The 23344-nt window shown below is 38.0% G+C and overlaps 1 protein-coding gene across 3 annotated transcripts in view; it reads left to right on the top strand.

Moving 5' to 3' along the window:
- Positions 1–23344, top strand: part of LOC106869455 (contactin) — a 77744-nt gene that overhangs the window by 8048 nt on the left and 46352 nt on the right. For all 3 annotated transcript variants that reach the window (XM_089364393.1, XM_089364394.1, XM_089364395.1), the window contains exons 4-10: positions 11734–11882; positions 13656–13763; positions 14815–15144; positions 15803–15898; positions 19052–19285; positions 21581–21686; positions 22733–22920. In XM_089364393.1, coding sequence (XP_089220519.1) covers positions 11734–11882; positions 13656–13763; positions 14815–15144; positions 15803–15898; positions 19052–19285; positions 21581–21686; positions 22733–22920 — 1211 coding nt within the window. The remainder of the gene's footprint in view (positions 1–11733; positions 11883–13655; positions 13764–14814; positions 15145–15802; positions 15899–19051; positions 19286–21580; positions 21687–22732; positions 22921–23344) is intronic.

Below are 23344 nucleotides of genomic sequence, written 5' to 3'. Positions count from 1 at the left end.
CTGGTTTAAAAAAAAAATTAACAGAAAAAAAATGCCAATGAAAAACGTCAAACAGGATATAGATTTGTTGTACAATGTCTACATGAAGGGACAGAAAGTTATTTATCAACTGCGTTTGACAGCAATATAGCATCAACGAGTACAAACAGACATTTTTCAGAAATGGAGACAGCGTTAATATTGTATAAATATTACACACACACACACACACACACACACACACACGCACGCACGCACACACACACACACACACGCACGCACGCACGCACGCACACACACAAGCACAAGCACACGCATTCTGATTCATACTTACAAATTTTGAGAAGAAAAGTATATATTTATATATGTGTAATTATATACGTATATATATATATATATATATATATATATATATATATATATATATATATATATATATAGTTAAAAAAAACAATAACAAAAAAACAAAAAAACAACAAAGTGAGGACGTGATATGGATAGTATTATTGGACGCTCAGGAAAGGAAAGAGAGAGTGTATGACGTTTCGGGCGTAGCCCTTCGTCGGAAAGATGGAAAGTTCGGAGAATGGAAGAACGGAGAAAGAGGAAAATGGTACCGATGCCCACGAGGTTATATATATATATATATACTTACATACATATATACATATATACATACATATCAATCAACAAAATGATTCAGTGAAATCTGTGCAGGTAGAGTTAGTAGATCCAGTGGTAATCCGGGTGGAGTGGTGGCATGTGGATGAGGAGAGATGCTGAAATTTCGGGAAGTGGTTCAGAAATGCAAGTCCAAAATATAGGAAGTTCAATCAGGACTAAACGGGAGTAACCACGTGAGCATATAATATAGAGTAGAAGTTTATATGAAAACAGAAGACAAATACAGGTGTATGAACAACAAGCAAGTGCATTAGTTTGATGCTCGAGAAAAATGAAGATGGCTTATACGTTTCGAGCCTACGCTCTTCAACAGAAAGGAATAAGAGAAAATAAACAGAGAGAGAGAGAGAGAGAGAGAGAGAGAGAGAGAGAGAGAGAGAGAGAGAGAGAGGGAGAGAGAGATAGAGAGAGAGAGAGAGAGAGAGAGAGAGAGAGAGAGAGAGAGAGAGAGAGGGAGAGAGAGATAGATAGAGAGAGAGAGAGAGAGAGAGAGAGAGAGTGAAAAATATCTTGTAGATTTCAGCGGTCCAGCATAGCGAAGGTTTACAAAAAAAGCGTTTGAATGAAAGGGAGATAATAATAATACACACATCTTTTATTTGTTATTCTTTTACTGCTATGTTACAGGGACGTAAACACACCATCACAGGTTGTCGGCCTGAGGCTGCAGGAGAAGGTACTTGCTCATGGTGCCATGCAGTAGGATGGAACCTGAACCATGTGGTTGGAGAGCAAGCTTTTTACCACATAGCCACGCTTGTATATACATATACAAATCGAGTTCACAACTATGCTTTGTATCTGAATGCATATATACATGCACCCACACACACACATGTGTGTGTGAGTGTGTATGTGCAAGTATCTGTGTGTATATATGTATACTTACAAGTATAAACACGTATATACATATAGACACTCATACGCACGAATACGCGCGTACACACACACACGCGCACACAAACACACACACGCACGCACACACACACACACACATACACACACACACACACACACACACACACACACACACACACACACAAACACACGTGTGTGCATGCATAAAAAGGCACTGGTTTTGTGCAATCGTTTACTTGCATATTACAATAGAATTCACAGCAGACGACAAAAATTGCTTGTCACAATGTCACATGTTTTGTTCTTTTTACATATTTAGCAGCAGCTTTGTAAATGTTAAATTGTCTGATGTTTGTTCAAGGGGTGAAACTGTCACCACCAGATAGACTGTGTGTTACTCTAAGCATGTAGATATATGAAGACGTTTGCCATTTTGTTTGCTCTACGTGGATGTACCTAGCACCTTCACTGATATTATAGTCAACATGTATGCGGCAGCTATTATACTTTTGTCGATAAAAACTGGACTGTGAAGCAGATGGGGGGAATGAGTGTAGAATACATCTGTGTCGCAGATAAGATTAGCTAAGTATATATACATGAATGTATCTCTCTCTCTATATATAAATATATGCATACACACCTATATACTTCACGTACATACGTAGGTACATATGTGTATAAAGAGATACGTGCATATTTAAATAGGTACATACATATATAGAGATATAAATACATACATAATAATACATACATACAAACATACATAAATATATACATGTATATACATACGTACAACGCTATATTCATGAATTTATATATAACCTCAAATATAAATGCATATATACTCATCTATACCAATAATTATTTGCGCATTTCGCTATGTAGGCCAAAGTATATATATGTTCATCTATATATATATATTTATACATATATTTATACATATATATATACATTCTTTTATTCTTTTACACATTTCAGTCGACGAAATCGATCTCAGAACATATTCCTTGTCAGCTTAGTACTTACTGCTATGTTTCCCTCGGACTGACTCGCAGAGATAACATAACGAGTTATACAATTTAATTATTACATTTATTGTTCAATTACATACAAAGAACGCACTCACCCAATGTTCGTTATGAATAAACAAAAGTCATGTCCGCCATATATATATCAATGACATTTCACTACGACAGTCCCACAAGACAACAACAATGAAACAATGAACTCAGACGAACCACATGACACACGGAAATTGATGCTACACAAGAAGTATCAACAGCAAAGTCTCTCTTGGGTTTTACGGGTTCTCTTGGACCGTCTTGGGTTGTCTGGTCCATACTCTGGAACGGGTAACATAGTCTTGGGTCTGGTTTGTCTTTGTGTTAGTGGCACAGTTTCCGAGATCTCCATCGGGTGATCTGTTGCAAATTCAAATACAGTGTTTTCTGCATCACCAGGTTCATTGTCTTCCTCAGTTGTGTACCGCGGTCGCAGCTGTTCCCAGTGTCGTCTCCACATCGGGCCATGAGGTATGACCTTCACGTTAAAGCAGCGAGTACCCAATGACTTCTTAATGATTGCTGGTACCCATCGGGGATCTTTGTCTCGGCGAGGTCCATAGTAGAGTGCATACACAGGATCTCCGGCCTTGTACTGCCTGGTAACTTTAGCGACATCAGCCGAGCTTGGAGTCACCTGAGACTTATGTGCTTCCTTAGACTGTTTGCCTTGAGCAATGTGTACTGGCGATGGCAGCAGAGAATCAATCCTTGTTCGTATCTGCCGGTGATTCAAAAGTTCACTTGGAGAGAATCCACAGGATGTCGGTGTTCTCCGGTACTGCATCAAGAATTCTTGAAGTGCTCGTGTTGGCGGAAGAGAAGACTTCCTCAGAGCTTGTTTGAAGGTCTGCACCAAACGTTCCGCTGCTCCGTTGGTAGCTGGGTGGTAAGGTGCTCCTGTCAGGTGTGTGATCCCGCGTTCTTTGCACCAGCTCTGGAACTCCTCAGACGTAAAAGTTGGTGCATTATCGGTGACCAGTGTGTGAGGAAATCCGAAGTGCGCAAAGTCTTCCTCAAGCAGATTCAAAGTGGCTTTGGAGGACGTGGAGGAAGTAGGATGAATGCATGGGTACTTGGAATAAGCATCTGTGATCACCAGCCAATCTCTACCCATAAAATTTATTGCATGGTCCAGATGTAAGCGGCTCCACGGCTTTTCTGGTAACATCCATGGGTGAACTGGAGGCTTAGATGGCTGCCTTTGATGTTCGTTACATGAATCACATCGTCGACTGGCTATCTCTATAGCAGCATCGATACCAGGCCAATATACAGCAGTTCTTGCTAGCTGTTTCATGCGTTCCATGCCAAAGTGTCCGAGATGCAGAAGATTGAGGATCTTTGGCTGCAAGCTATGTGGAATCACAACTCTAGATCCATGTATAAGGCATCCATGACAGATACTAAGTGAGTTTGATAACTTACGGAACTTGTTGACTTCGTCATTGATCTCCATGTTCTTTGGTGGCCAGCCTTCACGGACGTAGCGCATCACTGTAGATATCACTGGATCTTTCCCTGACTCTTGACGGAGGACGTTAGCATCCACAGGTTGGACTTGAATACTAAGAGCTTTGATGGCACACACCATGTCTATGTCTTCACCATTTTCCTTTCTGTCAAAGTCGTTGTCATCACCGAATGGCAAGCGACTGAGGGCATCAGCATTGCCATGATCTGCTGATTTCCGATATTCAATGGTGTAGTCAAACTGGTTCAGCCACAGGGCTCATCGTGCTAGTCTGTTAGCAGCGAGAAGTGGCGTCCCTTTCCTCGGACTGAATAGTGATGTCAGTGGCTTGTGGTCAGTCACGAGTACGAATTTACGACCGTACAAATATTGGTAAAACTTCTGCAAGCCAAATATGATAGCTAGGGCTTCCTTTTGAATTTGACTGTAGTTACGCTGTGCAGAAGTGAGAGTCTTGGACATATTGGATATTGGGCGCTCGCTTCCATCAGGATAGCGGTGAAACAGGACTGCTCCAATACCAACGTTTGATGCGTCGCAAGCCAATCCCAAAGTTTTGTTTGGATCGAAGTGTATCAGAACTTGACTTGATGAAAGTACATTTTTCAAGTGATCAAAAACTGACTGTTCCTCATCTCCCCACTTCCAAATAGTTGACTTTTTCGTAAGGCAATAGAGTGGCTCTGCTATACTGGCTAGGTTTGGGATAAACTTTCCATAGAACTGAACTGAACCTAGGAAAGATTTCAAGCTTGATTCGTTCGTTGGACGTGGCATCTTTAAGACTGCTTCGACTTTGGATCCCTTAGTGATCCCTTCAGTCGACAAAATGTGTCCAAGGTATTCTACACTGGGTAGTGCAAACTGGCACTTTTCACGGCGACATCTGAGTCCATTGTCGCTTAGACGTGTGAGCAGACACTTTAGGTTGTTTAAGTGACTGTTTGCATCTTTCCCACTGACGAGCATATCATCCTGGAAGACGGCCACTCCAGGTAGATCATGGGTCAGGTTTTCCATGATCTCCTGAAAGTAACCAGGTGCTGATTTGATTCCGAAAGGGAGTCGTTGTTGCAGGAGTACTCCACGGTGAGTGCTGAGTGCGAGTCTGCGTTGACTTTCTGGAGCCAGTTTGATCTGATTATAGGCATCAGCAAGGTCTATCTTTGTATATCCGAATCCACCTCCGAGTTTCTGCATCAGTTCAGCAGGGAGTGGCATTGGATGACGGTGATCAGCAAGTTGGTCATTAATTCCCACAGAGTAGTCACCACAAATCCGTAGTTTGGGCTTCAGGTTGCTTGAAGCGTGTGCTTTACGAATCGGTACCACTGGCGTTCCGTATTCATTGAATTGAACAGGCTTCCAGATTCCCTTGGCGATGCCTTCTTCGTAACCTTTGGCCAGGTCATCACGAAGAGCAAATGGGACCGGACGTGCCTTGTGAAAGACTGGTGTTGCGTCCGATTTGAACTTCACTTCCAGTTCAAAGTTCTTGAGACATCCCAATTCTTGCTTGAAAAGATCTGGAAATTCATCACACATGTTGTGACAATCTTGCTGCAGGGAAACATAGGGCTCGCTTGAGGTCTTTGGATACATCCCTTCTGCACCTTCCCTCTTAGCTTGGCTGTCTATGCTTTTCAAACCTAGAGCAGTGTCTACGGAAATTCCCAGAGTCTGGATAGCATTCCGACCCAGCAAATTAAGATCAGAGATCTTGGTGACTATGTAAGGTATAAGATCCTGCTTACCAGTTGTTGGATCCTTGGTTTGGCCCATGAAAGTTCCTAGAACAGGCAGGTTGTGCTTGCTGGCAGATTCATAGCGATGCTTGACATCTTGCAGCTTTGGTCTTCCAAGTTGTTTCCAGACTGACAAGGAAACAAAATTGCCTGTAGTAGCAGTGTCCAATTCCATTGTGAACAGTCTGTTCTGGATTGTTACTGGCACAATTAAACTGTGAGTGTCTCGGGAAACTTCACCTAGGATCGCCTTGACTAGCTCAGCTTTTGTGATTCTTTTCACGGGAGTTTGTGAATGGCCATTGCGTTGCTGATGTTGTTTTTTCCTACACACCGCTTGCAAATGACCCTTTTTATCACAAAAATGACATTTGGTTTCCCTGAAAGGACAGTCTGTTGCTTTGTGGGCCTTTCCACATCGGTAGCATTTCTCCTGGTTTGTGGAATAAGACTGCTGATGTTTCTTTTGAGGACTCTTATTCCTGTTCTGCTGGACCTTGTACACCTGCTTGGTTTTGGAACCGTATACAGTTTCTTTTGCAACCTTTGCTGCGTCTTCAGTCTCAATGGCAACCTGGACAGCACGGGCAAAATCTAGTTCTGAGTCTTTTATCTTAAAAAGCGCCTTCAGAACCGCTTCATTGTTAACCGAACATATGAATCTCTGTCTCAGAGCTTCATCCTGTGGGTTGGTGATCGCTGGAAAATCACAGGTAGCTGCATCCTGGCGTATACGTGCTGCCAGCTCCTGGAGAGTTTCGCCTGGCTTCCGCTGCATATCACTCCAAAACTTGAAACGCTCTCTCACAATGAAAAGTTTAGGGTCGAACTGTTCCTTCATGAAGTCAACGATTTCGTCCATTATCAAGTTGTTGATATCTTTAGGCGGATTTTGTTGGGTAGCCAGATTAGCAAGTTGTTTGTAAACAGTAGCAGTCTGATTGGTCAGGAACACTTGTGCCATGCGTTTTTCAGGTACAGCATTAGCAGCCACAAACGTACGGAATCTTGACCAGTAATCAGGCCATAGTTCTGTCGCTGAATCAAATGCAGTAAATGGTGGAATCGACACTGTTGTTGAAGCAGCTGAAAAATAGCCACTAGAATCGCCTTCAACTTGTCGAGCACCAAACAATTTTAACAGAGCGTCCATATCTCTCTGATGTTGTTGCATTTGCTTGTCCATTTGTTCCCTAAACAATTTAATAAGTTCTACTGTCTGTTTTTCAGCCATTGTTATTACGATGAATAATTTTACGGTAAAGTAAGCATGTATCCTATCGGTCCTATCGGCGACGCCAATAAACTCTGTTATGTTTCCCTCGGACTGGCTCGCAGAGATAACATAACGAGTTATACAATTTAATTATTACATTTATTGTTCAATTACATACAAAGAACGCACTCACCCAATGTTCGTTATGAATAAACAAAAGTCATGTCCGCCATATATATATCAATGACATTTTACTACGACAGTCCCACAAGACAACAACAATGAAACAATGAACTCAGACGAACCACATGACACACGGAACGTCAGACGAATTACATATCTAACAGTCCATATAACACTTACTCTATCGGTTTATTTTGCCGAACCGCAAAGTTTTGGGAACATAAACACACCAACATCAGTTGACAAGCGATGGTTGGGGACAAACACAGACACAAAGATACATATACATACATACATACATACATACGTACATACATATGCACACATCCATATGTAAATTTTACAGTTATGCCGACAATTATTGGTGCAATTGCTTATATCAGTAAATGTTTCGGTGACAATCTCGCTAAAGTTAAGGATTACAGAACAGACACAGAAAGCTACTTACTAATACACACACACGCACACACACACACACACACACACACACACACACACACACACACACACACACACACACACACGCACGGTTTACAATCTGTAAGTGGAACAGTAAATATAGTTTACAGAAAAAAAGAACACATGGTCACGATTTCAAAGCTAGTCGTATGATGCAGGACCATCGCAGAGAATTATTGCAACACGTAAGAATGCCGAGAGGTTGAGGCAGTGCCAAGTGTCACATGGACATGTGACAACGATGAAGCTTATTTTCCTCCCTTATACACATTCACTCACACACAGACACGCACACATGTAGACATATGCACACATATACAGACATACATAAGCACACATACACACACATCTATATTCATATTCATATACGTAGAGAGAAAGGGAGAGAAAGAGATATAGAAAGAAAGACAGAGATAGCGGCAGAAGTGAGCTGGCTGTGAGATAAGAAGCTTGCTTCTCAACCACATGGTTCCGGGTTCGATCCCACTGTGCAAGTGTCTTCTATTACAGCCACGGACTGACCAAAGCCTTGTGAGTGGATTTAGTAGACTGAAACTGAAAGAAGTCCGTCGTATAAATATATATTTATATATATTCATGTGTTTGTGTCAGTCTTTGCATCCCCCGCCACCATCACTTGACAGCCGATGTTGGTGTGTTTACGTTCCCATAACTTAGTGGTTTGGCAAAACAGGCCGATAGACTAAGTACCAGGTTTACAAAGAATAATTCATGGGGTCAATTAGCTCGACTAAAACTCTTTAAATCGGTGCTCCAAAAGAACATATATATATATATATATATATATATATATATATATATATATATCCTGCTAGAGCCCCGTGGAGCTTTAGGTGTTTTCGCTCAATAAACACTCACAACGCCCGGTCTTGGAATCGAAACCGCGATCCTATGACCGCGAGTCCGCTACCCTAACCACTGGGTCATTGCGCCTCCACAAATTATTGTATGTGTTACATAACATGTAATGAAAACATATATATGAATTGTATAACTATATGAAAGACGGAATAAAAACATCGTCCGTTTAGGGAAACAGCTGTAATATCAGTCTGACACTTCCTTTCCTCATTTAAATTATTGATATTATTGATATTATCTATCTATCTATCTATCTATCTATCTATCTATCTATCTATCTATCTATCTATCTATCTATCTCAGTTTGTGTAAAGTAAACAGTCCAAAATATCAAAAATGGTGCCTTTTCTATGTATGAATGTATGCTTGCCTAAACATTCAAGAAACTCATAAACATGCGGAAAATATATTGAGAAACGAATATCGAGAGCAACCTATATGTATATATGGTATCTTGAACCAAATGCATTGTGTTTCTTGCACATGAGTTAAGTTTTATTGCTATGAGAATTGAAGTCGTTAGACTTTTGTCGATAACAACAGAACCGCAAGATAAAGAGACAATGAGTGTTAGACTTGTGTCATAGATTAGATAACTATACATATACACATATACGTATTTACACACATACACAAATGCATACATATTTCCATACATGCACACGCACGCTCACACACACATACATATACATATACATCATATAGACATATACATACACACATATGTATATACATACATCACACACACACACACACACACACACACACACACACACACACACACACACACACACACACATACTTATATCTGTGAAGCATTGACGATTTTTTTCCTCCGTCTTCCGTTTCTATTGGATTTCCTCTGTCTCCTGTTTCTGAAGAAGAGATTTGCTCGAAACGTAAAGCCACCATTCTTTCCTTCCCTGAGTGTCTGCTAATACCGTACGAACGGGAACGTGAAACGCTGAGTTTTTGTGATATTTTTGCTGCTTTTCAATAAAGCGTATTACTCTACCTCTGGTATTCGAGTACTGTTTTATCCACCTTGTTTCGCATATATGTGCTGTGCTTACTCCGGTATATATATATATATATATATATATATATATATATATATATATATATATATATACTTTATTTAAAAGCAGCAGAAATATAACAAAAGACTGTTACTCTGAGTTTCACGTTCCCGTTCATCGGACAGTTTCCGGTATATATATATATATATTAAAAATGAATATGGTACTTAAGTATATATATATATATATATATATATATTGAAGTTTGATTTTAGTGTCAAATTATATAAAAACACAATTTAACATTAAAACGAAGAATTACTCAATACATTTTTGCACAGTATATGTTTATTTAAATTTCACTAGAAGTGTCTGACCTCGTCTTCTTGTATATCGTATATATGTATATGTGTATGTGTGTGTGTGTGTGTTTGTGTGTATTCATTTATCGGTGTATATATATTCATACATATACATACATACATACAAATATACATGCATATACATATAAGTGTGTGTGTGCATGTGTGCATGTGTGCGTGTGTGTGTGTAAATTTGTACCGAAAAATATATTACTCGTACACAGAAACCAGTGACATAACGATGGAAGTGTCTGTATGTATGTGTGTGTATGTATGTATGTATGTATGTATGTATGTATGTATGTATGTATGTATGTATGTATATGATTATCAATGTAATTTACGCTGCAAGGGAATTTATTACATTTAAGTAGATAATGAAATTATTTTAAGAAGTCGTACATTTGAAACGTGAGCCTAAGTAGGTTTTTGTTAGCATCAACAACAAACAACCCAATAGTTTTCCCACACTGACCAGATTACGTTTTTGTTTTGTTGTTATTCAAACTTATATTTCGGGAGAGAGAGAGAGAGAGAGAGAGAGAGAGAGAGAGAGAGAGAGAGAGAGAGAGAGAGAGAGAGAGAGAAAGTGAAAGAAAGGAAGCGATGGGGAGAGGAAGAGAGAGAGAGAGTGGGACAAAGTGGGAAAGGGAGTGGGACAAGGTGAGGGAAATTAATTTCCTCCCCTCGGTTTTTGCTTCGGGTGTAGTAATGTTGTTCGAGGTATGATCGACTCGACCTAAAATCCAGCCGTGTCGATCTCGACAGGGTTGGGAGATCTTTTAGCAAGAACTCAGTTATTTAAGCTGATTATGAACATGGTCAACTCCTGCACGTCACCTGTTAGGAGAACGAATGCCAACGAATTTTGCCAGTCCTGTGCACACAGGGAATAAATCATAAATTATTATATATGCGTGTGCGAGTGTGGTAATTCGTTGGCTGTAAAAACCACTTATACGTCATTTGTTTCTCAAATGGAAGGTTTTATTGCTGAGTAGGAAATACCATCTTATTATTTTATGAATTATGAAGGACTGCAGCATTTGGTTCGTCCGCTCCTATTGTAAGACTGCAGTATCTGGTATGTTCTCTCCTCAATTAATCCTGGTGTATCTATTAGGTCGTCAAGTATGAAATTTGTAGAAAAGGAAAAAAGTTTGCTAATGCTTTATAAATACAAGGAATAGTTTTATTCATCAAAGTCTGCACTCATATTGTCAATACACTTTTGCCACTTCAGCGGTAGCTTGTCCAGCCCGGAACTGTAAAAGCCTGGTAATCTAGAGTCAATAAAATCTTGGTAGACCTGTTTTACAGCAGCGTCGGAATAAAAGTTTTTCCTATCAAAAAGTTATCCAAATTCTGGAAGAAGTGGTAGTCAGTGGGGGCAAGATCAGGTGAGTATGGTGGATGATGGAGATCTTCTAACTCCTGTAGTTTCCCCAATGTCATTTTTGCGATGTATGGTCTGGCGTTGACTTGCAAAAAATAGGAGTGGATCTGTTGACTAATCTAGGTCGTGTTTTTGTAAGTTTCTGCATCATTTGGTCCAGTTGGCTGCAGTATACTTCGGCCGTGATTGGTGGGCCAGGTTAAATAAAATCATAATGGATCACACCTGCACCAGACCACCAAACACATATATAATATATACATAATATATATACCTACATAAACATGCATATATACATACAAACTTACATTCCCCCCCTCTCTCTCTCTATATATATATATATTTATGCGCGCGTATATATTCTTTTACTTTCTTTGTTATTCATCCAATTAATTTTTTATATCTCTTGAAGATATTCCTGGTTTACAAGTGGCCTTCTTAATGTTGCCGAAGATTCCACGATCACTTGGAAAGACGGAACCAACTTTACCGGTGTTTCCTCAGATTGGTGGAAAGAAGACACTGCAGACAGAACCAATCACCTTATCTATTCCTATAATGGTAAGAAACGAACAATAAAATACCTGTTCCTTTATAATCTTTCTTTTGTATTTGGAAACACATTACTTTATATCTGAATGGCACAACAGACATCTAGCAATTGATGTTGTTTTTGTTATGTAAATTTTTTAGTGGCACTCTGTCGGTTACGACCACGAGGGTTCCAGTTGATCCGATCAACGAAACAGCTTGCCCATGAAATTAACGTGTAAGTGGCTGAGCACTTCACAGACACGTTTACCATTATCGTAGTTCTTAGGGAGATTCGGTGTAGCTCAGAGTGTGACAAGGCCGGCCCTTTGGAATACAGGTACTACTTCTTTTTGCCAGCTGAGTGGATTGGAGAAACGTGAAATAAAGTGTCTTGCTCAAGGACACAACGCGTCGCTGGGAATTGAACTCATGACCTTACGATCATGAGCCGAAGACCCTACCCACTAAACTAGGCGCCTACTGATGTTAATGATGACCATATTATATAGCCCAAGGACAGCCTTCTGGCCGCACGCCTATGATGAAAGTCGTTTTATTTTATCCGGCCTCAGTCTGTCAAGAACTATATTATTATTCTTTGATTCTGTTCCTGATTACTGTTACTGTTACTGGTTTGCTTTAGGTCAACCGTGATCCAGCAGGTTTATGAACAAATGTTTTCCACCCGTGATCATCCAAACTTTTACTGAGATATTGTATAATTAAGACTACATTATATAACGCGTCGTTCCTTGTTGTTAAGGCTCTCATTAAGCAATAGATAACCACACGGGCAATTACTTTTGAGTACAGTCTTCTATACTACGGAAACAGCTGTAAGCTAATGAATGTGATTATCCGGTAAATCGTCTTGCTTTGTCATTTATGAATTAATATCATACAGAAGAATGTGGCGAGCTGGCAGAGTCGTTAGCACGCCTAACAAAATGCTTAGCGGCATTTCGTCCGTCTTTACGTTCTGAGTTCAAATTCCGTCGAGGTCAACTTTGCCTTTCATTATTTCAAGGAGATAAAATAAGAGCCAGTTGAGCATTGGGGTCGATTTATTCAACTTTGTCCATTCTCTAAGAATACTGGTCTTGTGTCCATTACGCTCTGTAGTTCTGGGTCATATAAGAACCTGGAAGTCAGGTCGTCAATAAATTCCCACCACCTCACTACCAGAGCGTAGTACTACTGGGCATTATAAGTATATTGAATTCTAACAACTGGTTATAGGTTCTCTCAAGGCTACTCAGAATCTTGAAACATGATTGTTAGCTGTTAAAACACTGCCTTCTTCAAGAATTCCATTTTTCTCTAAATTCGTCAACACAACTGGCGTTCCTATGAAGCCGTTCCTCTTTATGGATCTTTTACTGTTCCCTCTTCTCTGTTTTTGTTGTTGTTATATTCTGTGTACTATGCATGGGCTTCTATCTTTTATTGCTGTTTTTCTTTACTTAACATTTTGCTGCTTTCTGTCACCTTTTTTTTTACTCTTTTCTGACCAGTTGTGATGCCAAGAACCGTAAACAATAAGCTTGTTGTTTTATCAATATACAAAGATATACACGCGCGCATACACAGAACTATATATACACATATACACACGCACATACACACACATTCACGCACACGCTCACAAACACATGCATAACACGCACACAAACACCCATACCAGCACACACACTTACACACATTTACACATATACACACATATACGCACACATTACCACGCACACACACACACACATACTATTTTGAAATGGTAATATATGCATAATGTTTTTTTCACAGATGATACTTATAAATGGAGCCTCGCAGAAACATCTTTAGAGGCAGCTTATATTTGTGAAATCGATCGTTCAGAGGCTTTTCGAATCATGGTGGAATCACGTGGGATTGGTAAGTTTACTCCAAACATGGATTGATCTATTTATAAAGAGATTTAGCAATCAATTTAACTGATAACAGCAGGCATGTAACGTTAGAGAAGCAGTATTATTTCCGGTCATATCATATACGATTAAGGAAGTCGTATAACTTCCAGTTACTTCATATAAGATAAAGGAAGTGATGTGACTTCCTGAATGACTACAAAATGAATTTACCTGTATTTCTTTTATGCTTGTACATAATAATTTACCATTACAATCAGTAGTGGAAGTGGCAGTTGAGTGTTTGCAGGTCGTATCCTGAGCTGGGTTTATGGAACCGTGGGTATAACGGAAATGAGCAGAGGAAGAGTCAAGACCCCTTGTTTGCTATTTTATTCTGACGAAACTAATTCTATAAATACTTGAATTATGTAAACTATTAGAGAAAGAAACTTAGCTGTTTCATGTAATACATATAATTAAATCAAAACTTTTCATGGACCCTTAAGATTCTACTGTGGATCCCTAATAGCGCGGACCCAACAAAATCTTATATGAACCACCAAAGGGTTATATGGACTCCAATTGAGAACCACTGACCCTGGTTGAGAACCTTTACGTTGTATATCTCGATGGCTCCTTCTAAAGAGGTGATCAACAGTGCCAGTGCAATGCCACTCCGACACAGATCTAGGATTTATCAACCTCGGTCAGGTTGCCTGGATGAGAGTTATGCTGTAAGATCTAAAATACTCGGTGATCCCAGGATACAACACTGACGATACATCTAAGTATTGCATTTGTAGATGCTTAGCGGTATTTCGCTCGCAGCTACGTTCTGAGTTCAAATTCTGCCGAGGTCGACTTTGCCTTTCATTCCTTCGGGGTCGATGAATTAAGTACCAGTTGAACACTGGGGTCGACGTAATCGATTATCCTCCTCTCCCAAATTTCAGCCCTTGTGCCTATAGTAGAAATTATTATAGTATAGAATGTATCAAGATGAAGAAAACGAATATAGTGTTTCCGTAAATTGTCAAATTTCTTTCAGTGTCTTCTGTTTCTGTTTCTGTTTGTAGACTATGGAACAAACTACAGTAATCCGAATGATATTCCGAGAGGACCAGAGATTATTAAAGAGCCAGAAGACTTGGTGATCGTAACGGGAGAAAGCTTCGCTTTTATTGAATGCATTGCCACGGGTAACCCGAAACCAACCTACAAATGGTATCGTGAGGTGTTTACAAGAGAAGAGGTTTCGTGGAAAATCGACACACGCTATACAACAACCAACGGTCGACTCACCATCTCTAAACCAGTCGATGAATTAGATGCAGGGGCCTACCAGTGTGAGGCAAGCAACAAGTTTGGATCGGTCTTAAGTAGAGTTGTACAGGTCTCTTTCGGAGGTTTGTTACTTTTATCATCTTTTGTCATCGTTTTTTGTCCTGATGCACTACTAGGCTCTGGCTCTTATGATTTCTGATCTCAACTTATTGGAAGTATTATCATGTACATGTTTTGTCTTGGTATAAAAGACAGGCTACAGCAAATATTCGTCTGAATACTACAGATTTGCTTGTCAGTTGCTTGACCTTAACCAGTTGAGGATGTCCCTTCGTGGCTGACAATATATACATCTCTGATCACGAGCTGAAGTAGTGGACGAGCATCATGGCCAGTGTTATCATGTTTGATATCAATAACCTTTCTGTTTGATATCATTTATCATTCTCTTTGATTGCATTTATGTTCTTTTGATATTATCTGTTTCATATAATTTATAATTTTGCTCGATATAATTCCTCATTCCGTTTCATGTAATTTATCATACTCTTCGATCGTTTTTATCCTTCCCATTTCACCCTTCCAAGGCTGATAAAATAAAGTACAAGTCATAATCGACTGGTTCTTCTTTTCAAATTCCTGACTCTGTATCCATGTAAGACATTCCCAAATATAGTTTACTTTGACATAATTTATCATTATGTTTGATATAAATTTTCATTTTCTTTCATACATTAAAAAAATTTTGCTTGATATTCAATTATTTCTCATTTGTTGCAGTGCTTAGTGAATTTCCCTCAGATGATATCATACCGCAAAATGTCCGGGCCGAGACGGGAGCGGTATTCCAGTGCCCACAATTACACTATAAACCTGGTAAGTGCAAATTACAAACACCCACGAGAGAGTATGTGTGTGCATATATTTGTGTATGTGTGTGTGCGTGTGTTTGTGTTTGTGTGTGTGTGTGTGTATGTGTGTATGTGTCTGTGTGTGGTGTGCTTGTGTGTTGCTTACTCTCATCTTGAAATTTGCTGCCTGCTGGGGTCTCCCTTTACCAAAGTATTAGACGTGAAACACGCTAGGTGTCAGTAATAATAATAATAATAATAATAATAATAATAGTGCCATTTGTTATCTGGTGAACGATATTTCGACATCTCGTGTGTCTTCAACTGGTTCAAAAAATAAATTTGTCAATCTACTTCATTTTGGTTAATATAGAAAGGATTGAGGTAACTCCTCCTGAAGATATAGAGTCAAAATTAAAAGAAGAGTGCCATTTGTTATCTGGTGAACGATATTTCGACATCTCGTGTGTCTTCAACTGGTTCAAAAAATAAATTTGTCAATCTACTTCATTTTGGTTAATATAGAAAGGATTGAGGTAACTCCTCCTGAAGATATAGAGTCAAAATTAAAAGAAGAGTGCCATTTGTTATCTGGTGAACGATATTTCGACATCTCGTGTGTCTTCAACTGGTTCAAAAAATAAATTTGTCAATCTACTTCATTTTGGTTAATATAGAAAGGATTGAGGTAACTCCTCCTGAAGATATAGAGTCAAAATTAAAAGAAGAGTGCCATTTGTTATCTGGTGAACGATATTTCGACATCTCGTGTGTCAATCCTTTCTATATTAACCAAAATGAAGTAGATTGACAAATTTATTTTTTGAACCAGTTGAAGACACACAAGATGTCGAAATATCGTTCACCAGATAACAAATGGCACTCTTCTTTTAATTTTGACTCTATATCTTCAGGAGGAGTTACCTCAATCCTTTCTATATTAACCAAAATGAAGTAGATTGACAAATTTATTTTTTGAACCAGTTGAAGACACACGAGATGTCGAAATATCGTTCACCAGATAACAAATGGCACTCTTCTTTTAATTTTGACTCTATATCTTCAGGAGGAGTTACCTCAATCCTTTCTATATTAACCAAAATGAAGTAGATTGACAAATTTATTTTTTGAACCAGTTGAAGACACACGAGATGTCGAAATATCGTTCACCAGATAACAAATGGCACTCTTCTTTTAATTTTGACTCTATATCTTCAGGAGGAGTTACCTCAATCCTTTCTATATTAATAATAATAATAATAATAATAATAATAATGAAGAAAAAAGATGCTTTCTAATTGATGTATCAATACCAGCAGATGACAACGTTTCTCTAAAAGAAATGGAAAAACTTTCAAAATACAAAGACCTGGAAATAGAGATAACTCGAATGTGGAATATAAAAACAGAAACAATTCCTATTATAGTAGGTGCCTTAGGTATAATAAAAAAATATTCAGACAAATACATAACAAAAACACCAGGACTTACAAATATATATAACATACAGAAAATTGCACTACTGGGTACTGCACACATTCTATGCAAAACACTTTCAATACAGTAAACATAAGAGCACCACAGCAAACCACAGCACATACCCAAGGCGCACAGAGCTGCGCTCGGTAGTGAAGTGAAAGCACGTTATAAAAATAAAACTACTGAACAATAATAATAATAATAATAATAATAATAATAATAATAATAATAATAATAATAATAATAATAATAATAATAATAATAATACGAACGCCAAGACAGACACAGAAGACCGGTGGCTATGGATGAGGGGGAGTGACCTGAAGAAAAAGAAAGAAGCACTTATATGCGCAGCTCAAGAACAAGCGTCAAGGACTAACTATGTAAAGTGCAGAATCAACAATACTACCGACAGCGACTAATGCAGTTTGTGTGCTGAGAGGGTGAAACAGTAAGGCACGTTGTTAACGAATGCCCAAAATTGGTACAACGCGAATACAAAAGATGCTTTCAAGTAAAGAATAACCGATAATTAAGAACTATCCGAGAGTTTTTCAGAACAACAACAACAACAATCATTTCTGCTAATGGCACAAGGCCTGAAATTTGATAGGAGAGGACTAATCGATTACATCGACCCCAGTGTTTCACTGGTACTTAATTAATCCACCCCGAAAGGATGAAGAGCAAAGTCGACCTCAGAGAAATTTGAACTCAGAACGTAGCTGCTTAAGAAATATCACTAAGCATTTCGCCCGGCATGCTAACGATTCTGCCGGCTCTACTACTACTACTACTACTACTACTACTACTACTACTACTACTGATAATAATAATAATAATGATGATAATAATAATAACAATAATGATAATAATGATAATCTCTGCAGAAAGCCTGCTTGTTTGGCACAGCAAGGCGTACAAGAAAGATATTAGCCACTAAAGCTGCGGAATGCAGTTTGATATCTGGCAATTTAAAACTGGCAGAACAAAAAGGAAATTCCAATTGAACGAAAGGAATAATAAATAAATAAATAAATAACATGATAAGAGTTCATTAGTGGGATCGCTTAAACTCTATTATCTTCAGCACCGTCGTAAGCGCAAAAGCGTTTGTTGAGTTTTGAAAATATTCCAGATGGATTTGTCTAAAGAGCGTCAGCATCAAGTTTATAAATCAAAATAACGCAATGTAGCGGCCCCATACAATATTTCTTCAACGGAAGTCGAGTTCACAGACACAAGGATATTGCAAAAAAAAAAAAAAAAAAGAAAAAATCAAACAAACAAACAACAAAAACAAAACAAAAGAAGACAATAAAAGACAAAGACAAAACAAAACAAACAATCCTATTTTTTTAAACTACGAGTATTTCGAACGGAATCGAAATTCAAAGAAGAAAAAATCTCAGAATCTTTAAACGTGCGTCTGGACAAATTCCTTCAACAAATATCGGACGAACTACCTATACCCAATTATATTTCGGCCAGCAACGACTCCTTACACGAGTAGGTTATTGTATACCTAAATATGATTTAAAAGTCTTTAGGCGTTAAGATAAACATGACCTAATACTGTCTGAGATCTACATAAGTTATCTAAATTATAAACACGCTATATATATTTTTCTTCTGAGTACTAGGTGGATGTGTGTATATAGAATATATACAAACCAACATATTTCATTTTGATTTGCAGAAGTAGTTTACAGATGGTATAAAGACGAACCGTGGAACTTCGTCTCGTCCAAGAGATTTCCAAACACGTTCCTGTCCAGAAACGGGAAACTTTATTTCTCCGAGCTAACTTCTGCCGATACCGGTTTGTATTATTGTCTGGCTAGTCTTGCACCCGATCTTCATTCAAGACTAAGTTCTGACAGTGGGACGGTTATGGTCAGCATGCCGACTCCTGTTGTTGTCAAAGACAATGGTAAGTGGTTTTTGTTATTTGTCTTTCTTTCTTCCAAATATAATTTATTGAAGTGTTTCAGACTATGACAGCTCAGTTGTGATATCCGCATAGCGTCGTCTCGTGATATGATATTATGTTATCGTGTTAACGCGACATTATGATATCGTGCTATTGTGATACATATCCTGTTATTATGATATCGCGATGTCGTGGTATCACCAACGTATAATATCGTGTTGTGGTATTCCCTTACTTATCTCAGTCATTGGACTGTAGCCGTGCTAGAGCATCACCTTGAAGGGTTTAGTCGCCGACCAACTGATCCAGTAAACCAAGTGTCTTCTATGACCAATAGTTATATATTAATGAAGCCAGCATTTAAATATGGTTATTGTTATGTTTGTTGTTGTTGTTTACGGGAGCAGAGTTATGGTATTCTACATATGATATTCTACAAATATTCTAATATATCATGCCTATTCGTGTTCATTGTTACATATCTACTTAAGTGAGTTTTTTTTAATCGGCAAGTACTATAGTGTCTATGGTTTCCTGAGAAGGACTAATAAGGTTGAAACGTATATGGAGTTGTCTCTCCTAATCACTGAAATAATAATAAAATATTATTGATATAATATTGTTTTTTCCTCCCTATACAATTATTTCTAATTACATTTTTAATTCTCATTGCATTATATGATTATAGAATATTATTATTGCATAAGCAGTGTGGTTGAGAAGTTCGCTTTGTAACTACGTGATTTCGGGTTCAGTATCTCTGCGCGGCATCATGCACAAGTATCCTCTACTATAGCGTTGGACTGACCAATGCCTTGTAGATTTAGTAGATGGAAACTGAAAGAAGCCTGTTATACATACATACGTACATACATACGTACGTACGTACGCACATACACATGTGTACATATAGATATATGTGTATATATGAGTGTCTATGCACCACGAATGACCATGGGATTGCACCTAAAAAGTTACCCTCCGAGGCACAAGTCTGGGCAAGGTCGTTTATGGAAGACTAGTAGTCACCCATGCATACCGGTCTCCCCTCTCCACGCCACCAGTGTTATCCAAGGGAAAGGCAAAGGGGCCGATACAGCTTGGCACCTGTGACGTCGCAGCTCATTTCTACAGCTGAGTGAACTGGAGCAACATGAAATAAAGCGTCTTGCTCAAGAACACAACACACAGCCTGGTCCGGGATTTGAACTCACAACCTTACGGTCGTAAGCTCGACGCTCTAACCACTGAACCATACGTCTTCACTATATACATACATATATACAGTAGAGATCGGCAGTATAAGTATTAGATTAAAAAATACGTACCTGGATCAATTTGATGTGCTAAATATTTCAAGGCAGTGTCCCAACTTGGCCGTAGTCTGATGATTGAAACAAATAAAAGAATAAACGAGTATAGCTAATAGTGTCTTTTCCTTATCATTTATTAATTTCTTTTTAAATTTATAATTGTCATTGCATTATATGATTATATCATATTGTTATGTTGTATCCCAGGAGGGTAATTTTGCCAATAATAAACACACGCATTGATTCTATCAATCTTACTTTCACACAAACTTGAAGCAGATCTAGACTAGAGACGGCATACCATTGATGACGTCGCGAACGATGAAAGGTCATTGACAAACCTGATTGATTGGCCGATCGAACGGTTAAGCAAACAATTTATTAGTTAATTGGTTAAATAGCCAACCAATTGACAGATTAACAAATAATATAGAAATGAAATAGAACTAGTGCGTGTGTTTATTATTGACATAATGACCGTCCCGTGATACAACAAAATATGTTTCAAAACATGAGTTCATATCAAGAATCTTGTAAAACAAATGCAAAAAAAAAAAAAACGGAATGTATCATATGTAATTAAGTTTTTTTCTTTGCCATATAATCATTTCTAATAACATTGCAATAATTATTTCTAATTCATTGCAATGATTTATCTAATGTTGTCTTTTCTTCACTGCATACTTATTTATAATTACATATTTAATTACCATTGCATTAAATGATTATGAAATATTAATGATTCATCTAATGTCTTTTCTGCACTCCCACAGTTATTTATGATTAAATTTTAATTGTCATTGCATTAATTGATTTTAAAATATAATTAGTGATTAATCTAAATGTTTTTCCTCAGCGAATAATTATTCCTAGTTAAATTTTTTAATTGTCATTGCGTTAGATACGTTAAATTAAGCTTACCTGACTTACTGGTGAATCTCTCTTGTTGAAATCTTACTTGATATCCTCTTCTTGTTTGTAGCTGCTGCCATGAGAAATCCCGTCATTCACAATGACTTCATTGCTATCTTCCCCTCATCGGTTCTGCTAGGTGAAACCATTTCTATGGAATGTATGGCGTTTGGAAGGTATGAGAAGGAAGACATAGAATATGTAATATACAATTTATCGATTGAAGTTGTGGTGGTACTAATGGTAGAAGGGGCTGATATGTATTCCCAGTAACGGGTCAGTTTAAGCAGACTTAGTTTCATTTTAAGGGAACTGAATTGCTTTCTCTAGCTGGCCAAGCGACCACTTAGAGAAAATACTTTAGAAAATACTTTACTAGAAAAATATGTTATAAAACTTAAAATATCTAGGAACGATTATGTGAGTACTTGACGAATATTAACCTCGCAAATATATCTTGATAAGTCTTATCAAGACGTTTACTTGATGAGTTCTCAAACAAGTAGCTAGTAATTAGCTGAGACCAGTATCTATATAAAATATATGAATGAGAAGTTTAAATCTCAAATTATACTTTATATATCGTAAAGAATAATTATAAAAAAAATATTAAGATTATTGTAAATAATATTACAAAAAAACTTTATAAAGAATAATTATACATTATGAAGAAAATATATGTATATTCATCTCACGGTAAACCTTTTACGACATTTAGACGTTTCGGCGGCTTGCTGTTTCTTTAGTCGGTGTTGATAGAATATGTTGAAGGGCCTCTGTAGATTCTTGCATACATACACATATACATATGCATACATGCACATTCATACATTTATGGATACACACATAGGCATTGGTGTACATACATTCACATACACATACACACACACATATACATACACAAACATACATATATATACGCACATAGACATGCACATAGACATACATCTATGCATTTATACATAAATATATATATTTATGGTACACGCATATTCTCGTATAAATACATACATTCGTATATGAATACATACATATGCACGTACGTAAATACATAAATATACACACATACATATATAAGCTCACCATACACACATACATATATATACATACACATGCATGCGTACATACATACACGCATACACACACATACATTCTTAAATATATATTAACCAATATAACTGCAGTTATAGTTCTAGCATAATGGGTCTGCTATCTTTTATAGCGAACCCCTCAAATATCACTGGACCCGAGAGAACAAAGGTATGCCTGACCGAACTAGTTTCTATAGCAACAACAGAGAACTTCGTATAGCAGACGTGAAGCTTGGTGACAGTGGTCTCTATACGTGTCACGTGAGAAGTGGATACACGTGGATGTCTACGAGAAAATCTGCTTACCTGAAGATAGAAGGTTAGTTGTATATTGTTTTGGTGGCCTTGTGTTAGAGTTGTTGTTGTTGTTGCTGTTGTTCAGTGGTAGCGGTAGCGGTAGTGGTGGTGGTGGTGGTGGTAGTGGTGGTGGTGGTGGTGGTAGTGGTGGTGGTGGTGGTGATAGTGATGGTGATTGTAGTGGTGGTGGAGGTAGCGATGGTGATTATGGTGATAGCGTTGGTTGTGGTGATGGTGGTAGTAAATGATGTTTGTAATGGTGATGGTAGACGTTGTGCTAGTTGTAATGGGGGCATTGGTAATTATGGTGGTACTAATGGTGGAAGGGTAGTTGTATTTGTAGTACTGCTGGTTGTTGTAGTAGAATAATGCATGGTGTATGTGTGGAGGTGGCAGTGATGGTGTTAGTCGTGGTGATTGTAATGTTTGTGGTAATGATGGTGGTT

This window comes from Octopus bimaculoides, chromosome 16, assembly GCF_046866305.1.
Source record: "Octopus bimaculoides isolate indiv1 chromosome 16, ASM4686630v1, whole genome shotgun sequence".
NCBI classification, from domain to species: Eukaryota; Metazoa; Mollusca; class Cephalopoda; order Octopoda; family Octopodidae; genus Octopus; species Octopus bimaculoides.
The sequence above is the reverse complement of the archived record's forward strand: the minus strand, read 5'-3'. Positions and strand labels throughout refer to the sequence as shown.